Source organism: Nicotiana sylvestris, chromosome 12 (genome assembly GCF_000393655.2).
Source record: "Nicotiana sylvestris chromosome 12, ASM39365v2, whole genome shotgun sequence".
NCBI lineage: Eukaryota > Viridiplantae > Streptophyta > Magnoliopsida > Solanales > Solanaceae > Nicotiana > Nicotiana sylvestris.
The window spans coordinates 32,784,316-32,804,973 of NC_091068.1; the positions used below are offsets into that span (position 1 = coordinate 32,784,316).

Below are 20,658 nucleotides of genomic sequence, written 5' to 3' on the forward strand. Positions count from 1 at the left end.
ACAACAATCAAACAAGTACATTTAGATTAAATTCAATAATATTGAACTTAAAATCAACCATAACAACATTACAACCAACAATTCCTATATCAAACTTAAACAAGATTATGAGACAAATTCACGAAATAATCATAAATGATAAACAAGAAATCAAACTATACAAAATTCGGATTCAAGATCATCCAAACAAAGTATGAACATGAATGAATCTATTTTAACACAACAAACATGACGGATTAAACGATTAAATCAATATATTTCCTTTAACACAACTAAATTCTTTTTAGACAAATAACAAGATCGACGAATAAACAATTATGAACTTAAGCTTGAACTTAACAATATTAACAATTTCTAACAATACATAAACACATGAAACAAATTGAAGAAATAGTTAATTAAATTTCAATTTGAATCTAACAAACATCAAACTAACAAATATTCACTTAAACAATAATACAAACATGACATGAATATGAAAACAACTAATTAAACTTCTATTTTGAAATCTGAAAATTAATTTAACAAACAACATGAACACACTAGAAAATTATTTCAATGATGAACAACGAACAAAACAAGGATTAAATCATTTAACGATTTTGGATCCGGAAAATATCAAACAAAAATATGGACAAAAATAAAACTCAAAAACTACTAACCGGATCGAAACGACGAACAACGACCAAACAAACAACGAACTTGACGATGAACTCACGACGTACAGGATCTTGACTCGACGAAAAACCCTCGACCTTTGACAAACCGAAGAAGACGAAGGGAAAGGAGCAGCAGTCCGCAACTGGCCATGGCAGCATCAAATCTTGCTCGTCCATGGCAGAAACGTGAACAGCAGCAGTTGCTGCGTGATCTTGGCCGTGACGGAGACGAAGAAGAATAACGCAGCAGCAGTTGGGTTGTCGCGATGGATGTTCAGCCATGAACGACGAGGCATGAAGCTGGACGAGGCAGCTCAGGGCTTGAAGTTTGAACCACGAAGCAGCAGCAGCTGGGGGCGTGTTTGGACGTAAGCAAAAGCAGCTGAAACGCAGCGGGGAAGCAGCCATAGTCGAGCAAGCTTTGAGCTTGACGAGCTTCAATGGCGGATAGGGATGGGGTCGTGAGGGTGACGTGCGTGTGTGTGTGTGTAGTCATGGCTTCTTGAGGTTGAAGGCAAAGGGAATCCATAGGAGGTGGAGAAGCTTGAGGAAGAAGAAGAAGATAGGAAAGGGGGTGGGGGTGGCGGATTGGTTAGGTCTAGGTTAGGGTTTTCTTGATTTTGTTTTTGTTTTGTTTTTGTAAAATGTAAGACAAAGGGGTTTGGGTCTTTTGGGTTATGGACTGGGTCGACCCAGTTCGAAATGGACTGGGTCGTAGGGAAGATTGGGCCATTTTTTGGGCCTATGGCTTGAAATTGAAGAAGAGGCCCAATTCCGACTTTCTTTATATTTTCGCTCTCTTTTCTTCTTTTATTTTTCTAAAACTAAATTATAAAAATACTTAAACTATTATTAAGAACTAAATTAAGTTATAAAAGCGCAAATTAACTCCCAATAACAATTAACGCACAATTAAGTATTAATTAAGCATAAAATTGTATATTTGGACATTAAATGCTAAAAATGCAAATGATGCCTATTTTTTGTAATTTTCGTTTTTTTGTAAACAAATTTAATTAGTAACAATTATAGAATTAAATCCTACATGCAAATGCGACATATTTTTGTATTTTTTTATTAATTTAACAAATAAACATGCACAGACAAATACAAATAATTATTCAAAATATCACAAAATATCACAAAATTGCACACCAAAGAAAAATCATTTTATTTTTGAATTTTTGGGAGTAATTCTCATATAGGGAAAAAATCACGTGCTTACACTAGGTACACAGTTCATATCGTCCAAGTGGCGAGAAAAGTGGTAAAATTATTTGCATCGTGCCGCGACTTTAAATCAAGTGTTTGTTGGGAGGCAACCCTATTTTATTTTATTTAATTTTATTTTTATTTATTATTGTATTATTCTTGTAGTGTAGATTTTTTATTTTTAGGAACATGGAACACAAAGCCATTGGAAGGATGTAACCACAAACCATTGGTTGGAACTAAGTGTGAGGTACCCGCACGAAGGACCAAGATTGGGAGAAGTCTGAGTACCCCATGAGCTGCTAGTGCTTCGGCCGTTGGCCTACCAGGGAGTTTCTTTTACCCTCTTATTAGTATGGTGTGCATTGGGGACAATGCACAATATTAAGTGTGGGGTGGGAGACTTGCCTTGATACTGTATTGTAGTGTACATAGACATGGAACATGTTCTAATATTGTATATGTGTTGTTGCGTATAGTTGACTGTACTCACATTAGGAGTAACTGACTTGTCCCAACGACGGACTCTTGTCGACGGGTCTCTTGAGGGTCAAAGTCGGATCTTAAAAAAAAATAAAGGTACAAGACTCTTCTTGAGGACGGACCACTTGGACAGTACTCTTGAGGGAAGTAGTCCATGTAGCTTCTTTTTATTTTATTTTATTGTTCTTTTCTAGGTAGTGTAATAATTCCCCCTTGGTTTTTCTTTAAACCACGGTTCTTTTCCAAGGGTTTTATTTGAATCAGGTGTAGTTAGTTTTTCTTTTTTTGGAGTAGGAGCCATTGTGTTGTGTTTTGAAGTGAAGCAATATCTCTTGACTTTGTTATGCCTTGAGAATAGTGAGTACTTTGGTTGTGACGCTTAGACTCAGTTTTTGACTCTTGTAGAAGTACCTTAAATTGTATTATCTTAACTTTGCTCAACTGCTTTGACTAGAGTGTCTCGATGAATCCAATCCTGAGTGAGTTATGTGCCATGCGTGTGTGAGGTTTGTTGTATTCTGTGCATTGCATTTGATGTCTAGAACTTGCCCTGTGTGTTTGCAAAGCGAAATAGTAGTTTTGTTCAGTCTTGGAAATGATATAGGCGTTTCTTTGTTGAGCCAGATATGTATATTTTACCCGTCTAATTGTTATGTATCGTAGTTAACCCCTTTGAGCCTGTAATCCTGTTTCTTTGGCAACCACATTACAAGCCCTACCCAATTGCTTGAATTAACCATCTTTTTGAACCATTGTAACCTCTCATGAGCACTTGAATTGTTTATGAACTTTCTAAAAGTTAAAGTGTGGAGTGGTTGGTTTGGCTTTTGAGTGGAACCAATGAAATAAGGAGAAAGGTGCACTGATTTGAAAAGGCAAGAGCCACTTGAATTGAAAAAAAAGGAAAAGAAAAAAAAATATTCTTTGATAGTGGTGACTCTTGATATAATTGAGCTTAAATAATGTGGGAGTTGATGTATATTGATGTGAAGGTGGAGTTTGGTTTGACATAAGTATGGGGTTTGAATGTTAAATTATATGTATTAAAGTGCTTAGGGAGGTGTAGTCACTCTTATATCTAAATGTATCCTACCCGTCCCGTAACCTACATTACAACCAAATAAAGTCCTAATTGATCCTAGATTGAATGAGCTCCATTAGTAGAGTAGTACACTACGGGCAAGCTTATGGTGCATCTTTTGTGGCATATGAATATTATTTTTGAGAGTGAGTGAATTCTTTCTATCTTGGGTTCCTAAGTGTTCTTAAATTTTATTGTGTGGAACCACTTTTTTGTTTTGTTGTGTAAGGGCACTTGATTCATGAAGGAAAGATAATGTCAGTGGCCTCTATATTAGAGTAAGTGGGTGAGTTGTGAATAATGCGTGGTACTTGTGAGTCAAATCTTGAGGTGAAGATGTTACGCTTTTGTGCTTAGTCTATTTTAAATATTCTTGGTGTGATGAGTTAGGAAAATTGCTTTAAAAAGGTCGTGTCTATATAAAGTGTAGTTTGATTACTCGAGGATGAGCAATGGTTTAAGTGTGGGGTGTTGATGATAGGCTATAATTACGTGTTTTAGTTGATTATTACACTCTAATTTACTGCACTTTAGTTGAGTTTGCGCTTTAATCGCTAGTGTTTTGCACTAATTATGTGTTTTGTGCCTTGTAGGTGTGATTCCGAGCTATATAGATGTTATGAAATGAATTTAAGTGATTTTAAGCTTTGAAGTCAGAGTAAAAGCTCAAGGAATTAAGCCGGGATCGTGTTCGGGGGTCAAATTTGATAGTTGAGAACAAACGAAGACTCGATGAGGCATATTGCGCACTGTCTAGTAAAATGCACATAACTTTTTAATCAGAACTCTTTGGCTCCATAATATATGGTTGGAAAGATAACTCAAAGGTCTACAACTTTCATATTTTGCGTTTTTCCAAATTCCAAATGGAACAAGATGAAAAACCGCGGTTCTACCGCGACCGCGGTAGAACCGCGGTGAAGAATGTTCGCAGACAATTGAAGAATCAGAGGCCATGTTTGGCCGCGGTTTGACCGCGACCACGGTAGAACCGCGGCAGGAGGCGGAAATTTCAGGGACTAAAGTGCAAAACATGGGATTTTTAGCCCAAAACCCTATTTTAAACACTAGACTTCGCCCAAGAGAGGCATGTATTGAATTTTAGAGTATCTTGGAAAAAAAGCAATTGTGAGAGATCACCCAAAACATCTTTCTTCTTTTCTTTTATTTTTATTGCTAGTTTTTGATGATGAATATTATCTTATCTTGTTTACCCATAGTTATGAGTAGCTAAATCCCTTGTCTAAGGTTTTGATGGAACCTATTGGGGGATGAACTTCTGGTTTATGTGAATACAAATTGCTAGTTTCAATCTTTATTTATTCAACTATGTTCTTGTTGTAGTTAATTGACAGGATCCTCAATTAGCTGTGCCTATTTAGTGTGCATAACTCGGGAGAGAGTGCATATTTAGGTTATTGTTGAGCAACACCACTCCCAAAGTATAAGAGGGATCTATAACTGCGGGTTTAAAGGCGGGATTAGGGATAACGAAGCCTTGGGTGCAATCTTAAGTGAACTGTGTTAATTAAAGCTAGCTAGTGTATCTCGGGAGAGTGCAATAGTATATTACTGTGATTACTCGGGAGAGATTTACGGTAAGAAAAGTGTTCATGATTGATAGAGGTGTGTTGGTAAATTTGTATGACGGATAAACAGAAGGGATTCCATCAATAGGGGAAATCTTTACCTTAGCTTTTTCTCACTATTGTTTACAACCTTAGCATCCTTAGTTTACAGCTGTTTATTTACGTGCAATTTTAGTTATTGAAGACACCATCAACTGTGATTCAAACGTTTGGGGAAATTGGTTCTCAAGAGTTTAGTAGTTCTAAAGATAGTGATTGATAGGTTAATTCTCTGTGGATTCGACTCTGGGCAGAATACTCAAGTTATATTTGCAACGTCCGCATTGTCCTTTTTATAAGATATAGTTGGGCATGATCAATTGTCTTACTCTAGTGCTTACATAATTTTTTGATCATTCATTTGCAGAACATAAGAACAATCAGTAAGTATATCAAAACCTTAGATTTTTGGAGGATATCCATGATTTGATTTGAATTATTTTTGGTGTAAAGAAGTTTTACATTAAGATTTACTACCACCACCACGAGCCCCATACTCTTCTAAGAGCAAACATATTAAGAATATTGCTGATGGTAGCGGTAATGGTGGTAATGGTAGTGGAGATCAAGGGAATTTTAGTAGTGGAAAAAAAAAATACAAGGTAGGGGTCAAATTTATTAGGGACGCTGAGGTGACATGCCACGTGGTACCCACCTCATCAAATGTTAGTGCCACCTAGGATTGGATGTACACCTTGGCCAAACTTAACGGAAGAGAAGTATATTTGAACCAATAATATAACGACAGAGATATATTTAAATCTTTTCTCATAGTACAAGAGTATATTTGGACCTTTTCCCTAAAAAAATACTTCCACAAAAAGTTTAATTCTTTCTTATCTTTTCAAATTCACTATTAGTTCTTCTTCTTTCTAGTTTCGAAAAAGGGAAAAGTGATTGCACATATAATAAATAAAACATGTGATAAGAATTCATAATATATGTTTAGTGATTCAACTTTCCTTTTGTTAATATGAGTGAAATTATCTTTTCAAAAGCAGAATAAAGTAACTTTGTTTCCTTCCCTTCTTTATAAATTTCTTAATCTTTTAATCATTTGTTTTATCGGTATAGAGAATTATGAACTTTAGAGAAATAACAGTTTATTCAAGCCAAGCGATAAGAACAGAACGATTAAAAACGTGTTAATAATTCATTCTTATACAAACAATAAGCTGTTCATGGAATTGCTCGGATATTGTAATGTTGATTCATGATGACCCTAACCCCCCCCCCCCTCCCCCCCTTTTTTTTTGGGAAAAAACGATGAGAAATAAAACAATCACAAAAAGAAAAAAAGGAAATCTGGAATTAGCTACAATCTTTGTCGTCACTCTGTCCTAAATCCCTCATAGCTAAAAAAATTTCTTGATAATCATCGCTATTAGCGGACGAATTCTCCTATTTAGCTATAGAATTTATCTGTTGCTAACTTTCACATAACCACAAATAATGTACCTAAAATGACAAGTAATCCTCCATTATTAACTAGAAGTCTTTAAAGCAGGACTTTTTAGTACGGATTTTGAATTAATTGACTCCCAAAGCGAGTTAAAAATCGAATGTGAAAAAAAATAAATCCCCACGACATGCCCCATATATAGCATCATTTGAGCTTTGCTTTGAATTAGATGATAAGAAGCTAATACGTTTACAATGTGAATATATTCCTTTGAATAATTTAAGCGGACCCCTTCTCGTTTTGTCCATTTTCGTTTTTTGCTTTGTTTTCCAATAATTCAATAGAATTTAATGTTATGTTTTTAGTGAATAAGATTTACACTACTCCTTTTGTTTTAATTTATATAATACTTTTTATTTTTCAAGATTTAAACTTTTTAATTTTAATCGTATATTTAAACATAAAAATTTAAATTTTTGAAAATAAAACTTACGTATTTAGAAACTACTTAAAAAGTATTATATATCACAATAATTAATAAATTTAAATAACATATAAAATATTTTAAAAAATAACTCGCTTAATACTCGAAATTCGAATATTGTCACATAAATTAGAACGGAAGAATAATTCTTTTGATTTCTTGTGAGCCTTTGGAGTATAGACTAGCGAAAATTGAAGGTATCAGTCACTAGTCCGGGCAAGTTGTCATTAGCCGAATAAGATAGAATTTTGGAGAAAGATAAAGATAAGATAGTGAATAGTTAATGCGAATTCCACATCAATCATCAAATTGAGGAATGTGTACATTGGGAGAAACTTTGGTTAACTTGACTCTTCTTCATTTCACAATTAACGACTATTTTACTCCCTCCGCTTTACAATAATTAACCAATTTACTTTCCTATTTTGATTTAAAAAAAGTATCCATTTATAGAATCAAGAAAAAATTCAATTTGTTTTTTCAATATTACCCTTATGTACGTATCCCTAAAAAGTCATTTACTCCTCATATTTGAGAAGAGAAGTAAGTGCTACTATAACTATGCTGTAACATTTAATTAAGGATAGTTTAGTCACACTAACTATTTTTGTCTCGAATTTAGTATTTACTTGGGCAGAGGCGGAGCCAAGATTTGAAGTTTATGGGTTCGGGAATTATAATTCTTTTAAGTTACTAGGTTCTAAATGAATAATTTGTACATATTCAATGAATTTTAAAAGATAATTATAGGGTTCTAACCAAAGCTACTGGGTTCGGTCGACATTGCAAAAAATATTGTAATAATGGCGGTTATTTTAGTGGGTTACGACGGTTTTTAAGCGCCACTATAAGTATCAATGGCGGTTTCACGAAACGCGGAAATTACGTCCGCCAAAACTTTATGACGGTGGTTTCCTGCTAAACGCCATTAGTCGAACCCTGCATAAATGGCGTTTTACAACCGCCACAATTGTCCTTTAAAAGGCAATTTGAATTGCCATAATTGTTTTCTATTTCGTAATTAATTTCTACAATTTTTGTTCATTACATATATTTACCCTGTCCATTGCATGAAAGCTTGTCTATTACTTGTAACAGTCACAAATATAAGAGAACGATTACTTAAATAAATCATTTGTTGTACATAAAAAACATAACCACTTCAGAATTACACCATCAAATGTATTAAAATTCATGGAGTAATATTTTACATCAATTCAACATAAGGGAAAAAACAGTAATAAATCCTAGAGATACATTCAATGGACACTCATGATCCGCAAAGTTACTTCCATAGAGTGATCTTGGGCTGCTACATGACGTGACACGACCTCCTATATCCTGTGCCAACAAAATAAATAAAAGCAACAATTGATAAGTAACCAAAACTCAATCATAATTGATACAAAAGGATAAGTATACAATTGATATGTAACTGAATTTTCACACAATGTTTTGGATAGCGTGCGGCGACAAATAGCGACGAGGGCCCGCTTCACTGAGGCGAGAGGCGCGCAGCAAAGCGCTCGCCTTTTTTATGTGAAGCGATAATTTATATCTATATGTATATATATATATATATATATATATATATATATATATATATATATATGGCACTTGGCAGAAACTTGAAGCTTTCAGATGAAGAAGACGATGACATAGTAATCGCGAGCCCTAATCGCGAACCTTTTTTAAGAAACTTTGCCTAATCTCGCCTCTGTTGTTCGAAGTTGAAAAAAGAAACTTCTAAGAGTCAAGCCCTAATCGCGACCCTTTTTCTTAAGTCTTTGCCCTTTTTTTTTTTTTAATTTATTTATAAAAAGCGACGCTACAGTCGCTTCACGCTACATTGTCGCCTCTCGCTACACAAGCAGAGGCGAGCGCTTTATGCAAATCACAACGCAACAGATGAAAGAAGTGACACAGTCTCGCCTCGCCTCGCCTCACGCTATTAGCGCTGGGGCGAGCGCTATTTATAACACTGTTTTCACAAAAGCTGGAATTTCCTCAATACAGCTAAAAACTCTCATAATTGCATACATAACACATGCAAATCACAGCCTTCAATAAACAAACCAAACCGAAATAGGAGAAAGGCGACGTAATTACACTTGGAGTGAAACACAATGAGACTCGAGAAACCTATGCACATTCTGCAGCCTTGCTCCATTCGCAATGCCTGAGCTGCATACGCATCATTATCTGTAGATTTGACCAAGCATCAGTTAACACTCAATTTCCATTCGTACAAAATGTTCTCATCCACGCAAAGTTTATGGCGTCCCTAGTTTACATCTAAGAAACTAATAATAGAGAGAATAATCACTCAAGCACACCCCAAATCAATTAAAAGAGAGAGCCATTATAATCCTCTTCGCAATCAATCCCCAAACTGATATCACTTAACAATTAATCAATATTGGGACTAATGATTAACATGTAACACCATTTTCAAATATTAGATAACACCATTTTCAATAATTGAGTTTTTCTAGTGACGCACATTATCGAACAGTCCCTAAGCATCAAGTCCTCCGATTCTGTTTGAGAGCTTGGGGGGTTAGACTACTCCCCTAATTAATGTAAGAAGAGAGTTAGCCATGACTTGAGCTAGTTGAGAGAGAAGTAATTACCTAAGGAAAATTGTTACCATCGATAGTTTGGAGGCATTCAATGAATTTTCTTGTTGATTTGTTGAAGTTCTTCATTCCTGCACCATGATTCATATAGTTTTAAGTTATTGATGAATATAAACTCACAATAGGACTACCTTTTACAGTTTCTCCAAAGTCACCATCAATGAAAATAACAATTGGACCAGTCACACTCTAAGGACACATATATCTCACTTAATTTAATAGTTAGACAACATATCATACTCCTTGCACATCCAGAATAGTTGTGCTTGTATCCATGTACTTTTTGGCTGCTATGGAATAAAGCTTTTCTTTTACATGGACTTTCAGCATCAACATTAGAAGACTGATTACATAAGATAACCATTTTCTAAGTTTTTCCTTTCTTTCTTTTCATATCAAATAAGATACTCATTTTTAAAATTGCAGTAACATTGACTATTTGTATGCGATCAATTTACTAAAGACCTACTTGTACCGCTATCTAACTAAACTTGGCTTGCTTGTACTTCTATCAACTAAACATTATCCTTCTTCTCTAAGAGAACGAGGAGAGTAAGGTGGTAGATCAAACAAACTATTAGAATGTCGTATGCCCCTGCATAACCTGATCCGTTAAGGTAAAAAAATATCCATGTTATTTTGATCTCACATAAGACAAACTGCAAAAGCAACAAAATGAAAGATGACAGACTAACATAATGTATTCTAAGGAAGCAGTTACCTAAAATGAATGATTTCTACTTACCTTTTAACCCCAGGCAGTAACAAAATCATATCTACAACTTCCAATTTGTTGTGCTTCCTCAATGGAACTCGAGAGAGAGAATCGGAATTAACTTTGCTATACCAAAACTCTTACACTTATTTTTTCTTTTTCTGGAATAGTTGACTTGCTATACCAAAACTCTTACACTTAGTACCATCTAAAGATGATGAGCCAGTTTTATTCTATTAATTCCACCTACTATATCAAAGTTTTTAAAGAATGATTTATGTATTTAATGATATCTTCATTTCTTTCTCTATTATTTTTTTTATTTTTTATAATGGTGGTGTCCGAACCAAATAATATTTTTGTGAGATGAGATTAAATGGAGCGACATTAAGGATTCATATAGCCAATTCCAATTTGTTTGAAACTGAGCCGTTTATGCTAGTGTATTAGTGACCGAATCAACTTGTGTACATCTTAATACATTTATCTACCACCAACACAATTACTGTGTAACTCTACTCACCAAAACTTATGCATATCAAAAGAGATAACCTAATTTTTGTATAATTATGATCTTGTATAATTTTCACCCACGTCATTAACCATTAAACTACACCTTGGATGCATAAGATATCTTCATTTCCAACTAATGTCTATCCAACTGTTTTTGTTCTTTAATACTTGTAAAACTTGACTTCCCCTACCAAATACCCCATAGTCTATCGCAACGCGTTTATAGGTTGCATCATCGAAGGATAAATCAATCTCCTTTTTATCATTTAAAACATGGCTTTAAATTATATATGTACTGACCACCGTTTAAATAATTTTATATACTATTGGCGTATTTTGACTTTTTATATAAGATCTGTACTATGCATGTAATTAGTTTTAGGAGCAATTTAGGTAAAATACCTATTGAGCTTAAACTAATTATCCTTTCCTACCCATTTAAAAATTATTTACAATATATACCTTATCCTATTAAAACTAATTACCCCCACCCATCTCAACTTTTTTTTATCCATTTGGCTTGGCTTTATTTGGCTTCGCTTGAATTGGCTTGTCTTAACTTGACTTGGTTTGGTTTGAATTAGCTTAGCTTATAGTAACTTAAATTTGCTTCATTTGGCTGGGTATTAAAAAGAATGGGTAGGGGTAGTTATTTTCTGCCCCATGGATATTTGCTAAACAGTTATGGCATAAGAAGACGGAGAAATCATACCCAAGGTTCAAGTCAGCCTATATAATAGTAATAAAAAAGTTCTCTTCAAAATGCAACTATTCCTCCCGTCCAAGTTTTCTAGTTCACTATTATACTAAAAATAAATGTCTACTTTTACTTGTCCAATTTAGAAAGTCGTTGATCTATCACTATTTTATACATATTTTACCCTTGCTTATTTCCAATTCATTTTCCTACATATAATAAATAGGGGTGATATACTAAAGCCCTTAAAAAAATACTCCCTCCGATCCACAATAAGTGGTCAATTTGCTTTTTTATTTTGATTCAAAATAAGTGTTCATTTATATAATAAAGAAAGAATTCAACTTGTTTTTACAAAATTATCCTTATGTACATATCCCTAAAAAGTTTTTTTACTCCTCACATTAAATATTTAACTAAGGGTAGTTTAGTCATACTAGGTATTTTTATATAGAATTTAATATTTTCTTAATGGGCGTGCCAAAATCAAATTGGTCACTTATTATGGACCGGAGGAAGTATTTTTTAAGAGGTTTGTCAAGTCAACAGTGGACAAGTAAACTTGGTTGAGGGAGTAATTTGTTAATTTTCAAATTTAATGTCAAGAAATCCTTTCAGATAATCAATTAATTTGATGCCAAAATAGCTAAATACTCACTTTTTCTACAACTATTAGGTACTTTTGCATTTATTGGTGAAACAAGTTTGTTATATTGGTTTATCTTCACTTCAAAATTTCAACTTAGAGGAAAAAATAATAATTCTTTTCAATATGCATGTGAATAACAGAGTACTTGAGGAAGTGTCTTAACGCTTAACACCTAAGTTTTGTTTCTTTAATAATATCATCAATTAACTAAATTAAACATAGTAGGTCAATGCATGGGACCCATGAACACAAGGTGGAATTCTTCTTCTGACTATTTCATTCTTCCTCTATAACTTCCACTTTGATATCTCCTGCAATCAACAAAACATAGTATTTGTCACCCTAATCAAATATTCATAATCCTATATTTATGTTGTCTTAAATATTTGAGTTGCAGGAGTTTTAAAAACAACAAATAAAAGATGGCAGGAGGTGGAGGAGACCAAGAAACAAATTTGGAATTTACACCAACATGGATTGTTGCCTTGGTCTGCACTTTCATAGTTGCTATCTCTCTTGTTGTTGAAAGAATCATTCATTATGCTGGCAAGGTGATGGTTAATCCAACTTCTTTAAATTGACTAGTTTTACGCTGATTGTCAAGTTGAAGGGGAGCTTTGGAGCAATGATAAAAGTTGTCTCCGCCTGCTTATATCACACCCCCTTAGGATGCGTCCCTTTTCCGAACCCTACGTGAATACAGGATGCTTTATGCACCTAACTGCCCTTTTGCGCCTACTGTCAACTCGTTTCCAATAGTAGTTTGCAGCACAAAGTTTTCTTGATTTTACCCTTAGTACTTCTAATATGTATCATGTCTCTTTAATAATATGAGTTTCAATTGTGATTTGTCTAACAGTATTTGCTTAAGAAGAACCAGAAGCCTCTTTATGAAGCCTTACAAAAGATCAAAGAAGGTACAATTTACTTCAATTTCTCTTTGTTACATCTCTTTTACTTCTTTAAGCTGAGGGTCTATCGAAAATAGTTTTTCTACCCTTACAAGGTAGGGGTAAGGCTGTGTATATCATATCCTCTCCAGACCCCACTTGTGAGAATCCATTGGGTGGTTGTCGTTACCACTCTTTTACTTCTTTAGCTGAGGGTCTATCGGAAACGGTCTTTGCCCTCCCAGTGTAGGGGTAAGGCTGCCGACCCCACTTGCGTAAATCCACTTGTTGTTACCTCTCTCTCTTACTTTGTCAAAGTTAAGATATCTGATTAGTTCCTATTCTAAAAACATGATGAAATGATGCAGAGTTGATGCTGTTGGGATTCATATCTCTGCTTTTGACTGTTTTCCAAGAGAGAATGCTTAAAATATGTATTCCTAAGCACTTGAGCAACACTTGGCTGCCTTGTAAAAAGGATGAAGATGCCAATGAAACTGTTCATTTTCAGACATCCTCCAGCAATTTCTTCTCTTTAATTCCAGGAGGAAGGCGCCTTCTCGCTGAATCTGCTAACTCTGGTTATTGTAAGGCTAAGGTATGCATAACTAGTTTTCTTGATTTGACCTTTGGAAGTAATCACTTACTTAGAGGTCGTTTGGTACAAGGTATAAGTAGATATAGTGGCATAATAAAGATTTAATATCACCTTAATACTTTGTTTGGTTAGCAAACTTGTTATAAGTTATTCCGGAATTACAATTAGTATCAAGATAACTTATACCTTATAGGGGTAGAGTAATTAGTATCGGGATAACTTATACCCTCTTCTTAGAAATTATGCAAATAGTCATTTTTAATACAATATACCAAACAGTGGATAGAAAACAATACCAGGATAACTAATCCCAGTATAACTAATTCCAGCATAACTTATCCCGGCATAACCCGTAATCAAATCAAATGACCCCTTAGTAGCTGGTCGTAGGATAAGTTATTCATGTATTAGGAGTAACATAACTAATACCAAGTTTGGTAGCTTTTAGTTACATTTTACAAAAGTCATCATAACTAATGTTATGTTTTGTTGCTTTTTCCACCGGGAGTATAAGTAAATATGGATAAGTTATAGAATAAATCTATGTATTATTTAGAAGAATTAACTCAAATATTCGCTCACCCAACCGCTTAAACTAAAAATAGTCGGTTAAGGTATAATATATGCATAATTTATGTATTATATGTATATAATTGTGTATAATGAATGTATATTCTATCTATATGGTTAGAAAAAATAAACAAAGAACATAGTCGGATATTTGTGTAAAGATCCCTATTATCTATGCCAGGTAGAATGTGGAATAACTAACACATGTATTAGTAATACATGGATTAAACAATCAAATGAACCAAAAAACTCTCATATTTATTTTAAATTACACATTATATAATTAAAATAAAGTAAATATTTAACACAAAATAATCTCTATATTACAATCCATAAAATTACTAATCCTGATATAACTAATCCCTTCACAATTAAATCATGCATAACAAAATCCTGCATAACTAATCCCTACATAATTAAACATTCCATAACTAATCCCTACTTTACTAATACCTACATAACTCTATCAACCAAACGACCCCTTAGGACATTACAGAACACGTCCTAGAGAGAGTAGAACCGGACCATGTTAATATAGGGCAGCATGGTGGACAAAGTCCCGTTATGTGGGAACTCAAGGAAGAGCCAGACCACATTGGATCTATTGTATGTAGTCTTATGATTCCTACTAGAGATTATTTCAACAATTTGAACGTGTGAGCTGGAGGTCACATGGTGGCAACTCTTAGGGATTGTTTGGTAGGATGTATTAAGGAAAATAATACATGTATTAGCTTTAGTATTATTAATCTCTTCTTTAATAGTATTTTTCAACCTACATATAACTATCCAATATTATTCTTATACATAGAAAATCATGGCATTAACAATACCATAGTTTTTAATACATGGACATGTATGAAAACAGAATTTCCCTTTAAAAACTTTTTCCAAATGCAAAGCTAAAGAATGTGGAGGGTATTTCGTAAACAAATAATTTTCTTAAAAAAATTATGCGATGCATGTTATTTTTAATACATCAAACCAAACAATAAAGAATAATCTCACAATAACTAATCTTTGTATCACTAATACATCTTGTTCAGTACTATTCTTATACACCCTACCAAACGACCCCTTAGTGTTGTACCAAGACTTTGTTAGTAAACTATATTTGTAAAATAATTCTGGAAAATATAAATGAACATAAACAGAAACAGAATTTTAGTCCGAGCCCACTGAATTCACAGTGTTTCCTTAAGGAATTTAATCCCCTCCTAGTACCCAAGGTTGTGGATTATTTCCTCCCAGAATAGAACGAATTACACACTGGTGTAGTGGTACTTCAAACCCTAGTGTTTAAGCGTACACAAAGTTCGGTAGCAAATCACATTTACTGTTGTTTTGTTTGATGTTAAAAGTAGGCAGAAGAAGGAGGAGAAACTCAGAAAATCGTATAGAAATTCTGAGCAGAATAGTCTTGTATTTATAGCCAAAGTTGGACTGAAATCTGAAGAGGTGCAACTCTTCAGAATGGTTATTTATGCAAAACGGCCACAACATAAATGACTATTTACTCAACAATAGAGAGGGAAAATAAAGAAGGAATATTTATTTTAATATTAATATTCTATTTTCTATTATTATTTTACTATTAACAAATAAATTTGATCCAAAAAATTAATCAATCAATCGACCGAATTTGAGCGACGACGACGACGCGAGGCTTGCCTTCTTCTCAAACTCTTTAAGAGCTAGAAGAAGAGCAATTGCTTATATACCCATAAAAAAACTCTTCCTCTTCCAATATGGGACTATGTCCCTTTGACAAGGGGACAAACTTAAAATTTCACTTAAAAAATTTATTTCCCTCCATTTCTCATTCCCCTATTTTAAGCATATCATATGCTTAAAATCCCAACACACTTCCCTTCAACTAAAATACTAACTTGAACCTTGTATTCGTTTCCAAACGCCCGAATTGTGAAAAAAGAAAAAAGCAAACAAAAAGAGAAACTAATTTGCCAATCAAGATTGGTAAAAATTTCTTGCAATTGGATACTTTCAAGACACAATACTGATGTTTCTGATCATATGCCTTTGATGTGTCATTTTTCTGGTTGATATTTCAGATTTTAGAATGGCAACTCTGAATTTCTAACTCTTTCTTTTTTGGATCTTAACAGGACAAGGCACCTTTGCTATCTCTCACAGCATTGCATCATCTCCATACATTTATCTTTGTGCTGGCTGTTTCACATGTTACTTTTTCAGCTCTTACAATTTTATTTGGAGGTATAAAGGTAAGTTCTTAATCATCTTGATTTAGTTTTCTGAATTCATTATGCAGCTTAGTTACATCCTCTCCATTTGTTTTTTACTTGTACAAATGACCTTTGCTCTATTTACACAGATACGTCAGTGGAAATCTTGGGAGGATTCTATCCAGAAAGAGGAATATGATCCAGAAGAAGGTAATGCCTACTGCCTGCTGATGTTTGCATGTCTCCTTCCTATTGTTGAAATGTTTCTTGCAAGTATAGTTCCCTTTGAGGAACTTTCGCATAACCGGTAAAGTTGTTGCCATGTGACCAGGAGGTTACGTGTTCGAGCCGTGGAAACAGTCTCTTGCAGAAATGCAGGATAAGGTAGTGTACAATAGACCCTTGTGGTCCGGCCCTTCCCCGAGCCCTGCGTATAACGGGAGCTTAGTGGACCGGGCTGCCCTTTGTAGTATAGTTCCCTTTGAACTAAACTGGATACAAAGTTTGCATGAGTACTCACAACTCACGAGTTTAAGTTCTATGCATTGATAGTATATTGATTTTTAACACCATCACGTTAAGTCGACCTACAACAACAGTTGACTATTCGGAGCAAGCCCAGGAAAATATAGTAACAACCTGTTACGACCAGTTAAATTGCGCTAATAGTGTATTCATCACAATGAAACAATATCAGCCTAGAGTAACTTCTCTTTCCATCATTCTAATGAGGATATATTGTGACTGCAGTAATTCGCTCTAAAGTTACACATGTCCAAGATCATGATTTTGTCAAGGGACGGTTTCTAGGTTTTGGTAAAAGATCAACTTTATTAAGTTGGCTGGTAAGTGGAGAAGTCTTCTTTCTTTTATGCTTATTTTCAATTCTATATATATATATATATATATATATATATATATATATATATATATATGTGGTGATGATGTGTATGTGTCTGTGTGTATATTCAATGTCTTATTACTCAAGTATGGTAATTAAACTACTTGTGGACAGAAACATTCTTATTTTTGGAGGTAACCAAGACCTTGAATTACTAGTTGGTATGAAGCAAAAGCAAATTCTTACTTTTCTACAGCAGGTTAAATTATGGTGATCGTCTAAAAATATTTTACACTGTTAGTGTATATAAGTTAAATCTTTAGTATATCACCAGCTCAGGAACATGACCAGTTGTGTATTTCAGCAAGCTGCACATTTCAGATTCTGCTTCTGTACATTGTCAATATTTTAGGTCTGTTTTAATAAATTTCTATTTTGGTTCTTGATTCTCAGCATTCGTTCGTCAAGCAATTTTTTGGATCTGTCACAAAATCAGATTATACAACTTTGAGGCTCGGCTTCATTATGGTACGTTTACATTAACCACACATTATACTGGTTTTAGTATGTTTGCTTATTTCGTGACGCTCAACTTTTGCTGAATTACTACCTCAGACTCATTGCAAGGGGAGTCCGAAGTTCAATTTTCACAAGTATATGATACGTGTTCTTGAAGCTGATTTCAAGAAAGTTGTTGGGATTAGGTGAGTTACACCAGTGAACAAAATAGAAAGAAAACAAGTACGCATGTATTAGTCAAGCTGATGCTATTGATCACAGATTTTGAAATATATATGAGCATAACATAATTTCCATAATCAAGTAAAAATTTCCCATCTTTTGTATTGGCGACTTGAAAGCTCCTCTTCGAGGTTACCCGTGTGTTTCCTCAGTGACCAACATTTCATTTACTTAACTTATTGTCGGGTTCTGTACTTCTATCCAAACACGTAACCGCTTTTTTATATATAGCATCAACACTTGAAATTGTTTTTCAGTACTTCAGCTTATTAGCTACTTTTAATCAGCTACGTCAAACAAGCTCTTAGTTCCTTTTAATTTACAACTGAAAATTTGCATTTGCTTGTGCAGCTGGTATCTTTGGGTATTTGTGGTCTTGTTCCTATTGCTAAATGTTCATGGTGAGCTATGTCATTCACTGTTTCATCCCTTTTTCTTGATTATCATAAGTGCATATAATTTTTAGCCAAGAACAACAGCTTACGTTTGAATCATCACTCCTTTTCTCCCATCTATCTGTTTCTTATTCTCTCTCACTTTCTATTTTCAGGCTGGCATGCATACTTTTGGATAGCATTTGTTCCCTTTGGCGTAAGTAATTTCTAGTATTATTAAAAACTACTAATCTCTTTGAACTACTGGATTCATTTGTTTAATCTCTTTCTCACTTTACAATCTGTCCAATGTTCAAGAGTTAATAGAAGGACAAGAAATTTGTGAAATAAACTCTTAGTATTAACCATATAGTAGGACTCTGCTCATATTTCATGGCAATATATATATATATATAGCTTTAAAAATCGTAGTTATTGGTCACCATTCTTAGAATATGAATAGTCCTCAGATTCAATTGTTCAAAAGATGTTGTTTTCGATATCCTTCTCCTCAGAAAATCCTAAAAGATAGAAATATTATACGTGTATTATGCAGCTTTTGCTAGCTGTGGGGACTAAACTGGAGCATGTAATAACTCAACTTGCTGGAGAGGTTGCAGCAAAGCATGTAGCAGTTGAAGGAGATTTGGTTGTGAAGCCATCAGATGACCACTTCTGGTTTCATAGGCCGCGACTCGTCTTACTCCTCATTCATATCATCCTTTTCCAGAACTCCTTTGAGATTGCATTTTTCTTCTGGATTTGGGTAATCTTAAGACCAAAACATTAAACTCTTAATGTAACTATTGCTTTAGGTGTTTTCTATTCCTTTTTTTATTTTATAGTTGAGAATATCGCGTTCTTTTCATTGACAGGCTCAATATCATTTTAACTCCTGCATTATGGGACAAGTTGGTTATATCATCCCAAGACTTGTCATAGGGTAAGTTCACTACTCCACACCTAGTGGACATGAAGAAAAATGCTTACTCGCATCCGGTGTTTAAACCAGACGAAGCAATTTAGCCACGAGAGTCACAAATTAAAGAGAGAATACATATCATCTAACCGGTCAAGTGAAAAAAAGCGTATACGCAGGACACATGTCATGTATTCATTTATTTGGTACAAATATTGTAAAGTTTTAAGTAGCTTACGATTCACATCTATCTGACTATCTGAGTCCAACTTGTCTTACCATTAAAGCATCCACACCACTGTATGCTATAATTATTGATTAAGCATAGCCCCTCTTGCCATCCCTATATGCAGCATTTGGAAGTAAAGGTTGAATTGTGTCCTATTGCAGGGTGTTTGTTCAATTCCTTTGCAGTTATAGTACTCTGCCGCTGTATGCAATTGTCACACAGGTGATCGATCCTCGACCATATATTTACTATTTGGTTTGTCTGATTGTTTTACTTATAACTTCTCCTAATGTACTATTGATGCAGATGGGAAGTTCCTTCAAGAAAGAAATATTCGACGAACATATACAAGACGGGCTTGTTTTCTGGGCTAAGAAGGCTAAAAGAAGAGCTGCCAATGGCTCCAGCCAAGTTGGACATAAAGAATCATCCCCTTCTCCTATGGCTGTGCAATTATCACAAGTAGAAATACAAGAATCTGCAATGGAAGAAGGCAATGCCCGGCCCGCGACCAACCAACTCAACTCAAAACTAAATTAAGCTAACATTTCTCCCATCTTTCAAAGCTGTTAAAATTGTAAAGAATGATCAGAGACGTTTTGAATAACTTTCCTAATCAATTCAATTATTTCATGCATGTTTCAATGCCTTTTAATTTCTAGATTTTTTTTTCCCCTCAAGATATGGATTATTATTCCATGCCTTCCTATGTTCTGCACCACAAACAAGCAGACGCATTGCCGCTGAATTATAGGAAAATAAAGACCTTCAAACTCCACGTCCCGATTGCCATAGGCAAAAGCCTGCACTACTTCTGCAAACCAGTATTAACGTTTAACGATTTACCACTAAACATTTTTGTTCCCAGGCTAATGTGTATTTCCTGCTCCGAATATCCATTTAGACCAAAAAAGGAACTAATACACGTCTAGAGCTCTAGATACTAAACATTGAGCCTCTAATTAGTTTATTGTATAAACTAATATCGCTATATCAATCACAAGAAAGCGACTGACATTTTTGGGCATTAACAATGGAAAAAGGTCAATTCACTCTCGTTTACATTTTTGGGTTTATAACTATTAGTACAATCTGTCGTGGGCAACACGAAAAGTATATAATGAGTTACC

At 34.4% G+C, this 20,658-nt stretch overlaps 1 protein-coding gene and 1 long non-coding RNA gene across 2 annotated transcripts; one reads left to right on the plus strand and one right to left on the minus strand.

The window, feature by feature from the left end:
- Positions 1–8,071: 8,071 nt before the first annotated feature.
- LOC104210728 (uncharacterized) lies at positions 8,072–10,520 on the minus strand. Its single transcript, XR_706942.2, has 4 exons — positions 10,334–10,520; positions 9,583–9,659; positions 9,059–9,151; positions 8,072–8,290 (listed from the first exon to the last, which is right to left on the minus strand). It is a non-coding gene; the product is annotated as an uncharacterized lncRNA (long non-coding RNA).
- A 1,945-nt stretch (positions 10,521–12,465) lies between these two features.
- Positions 12,466–20,165, plus strand: LOC104210727 (MLO-like protein 1). The gene is made up of 14 exons (XM_009759690.2): positions 12,466–12,713; positions 13,022–13,079; positions 13,421–13,650; positions 16,347–16,463; positions 16,574–16,634; positions 17,175–17,269; positions 17,719–17,793; positions 17,881–17,969; positions 18,358–18,407; positions 18,557–18,597; positions 18,937–19,146; positions 19,256–19,323; positions 19,690–19,750; positions 19,835–20,165. Exons 1-14 carry the CDS (start codon positions 12,585–12,587, stop codon positions 20,066–20,068), a joined length of 1,518 nt encoding a protein of 505 aa, XP_009757992.1. The 5' UTR covers positions 12,466–12,584; the 3' UTR covers positions 20,069–20,165.
- Positions 20,166–20,658: the final 493 nt, after the last annotated feature.

Coding starts and splice junctions, on each gene's coding strand:
- LOC104210727 (XM_009759690.2), top strand. CDS start 12,585: ATGGCAGGAGGTGGAGGAGACCAAGAAACAAATTTGGAATTTACACCA. Junction 17,794..17,880: donor TGAGGCTCGGCTTCATTATG/GTACGTTTACAT, acceptor TTACTACCTCAG/ACTCATTGCAAGGGGAGTCC. Junction 17,970..18,357: donor AAGAAAGTTGTTGGGATTAG/GTGAGTTACACC, acceptor TTGCTTGTGCAG/CTGGTATCTTTGGGTATTTG.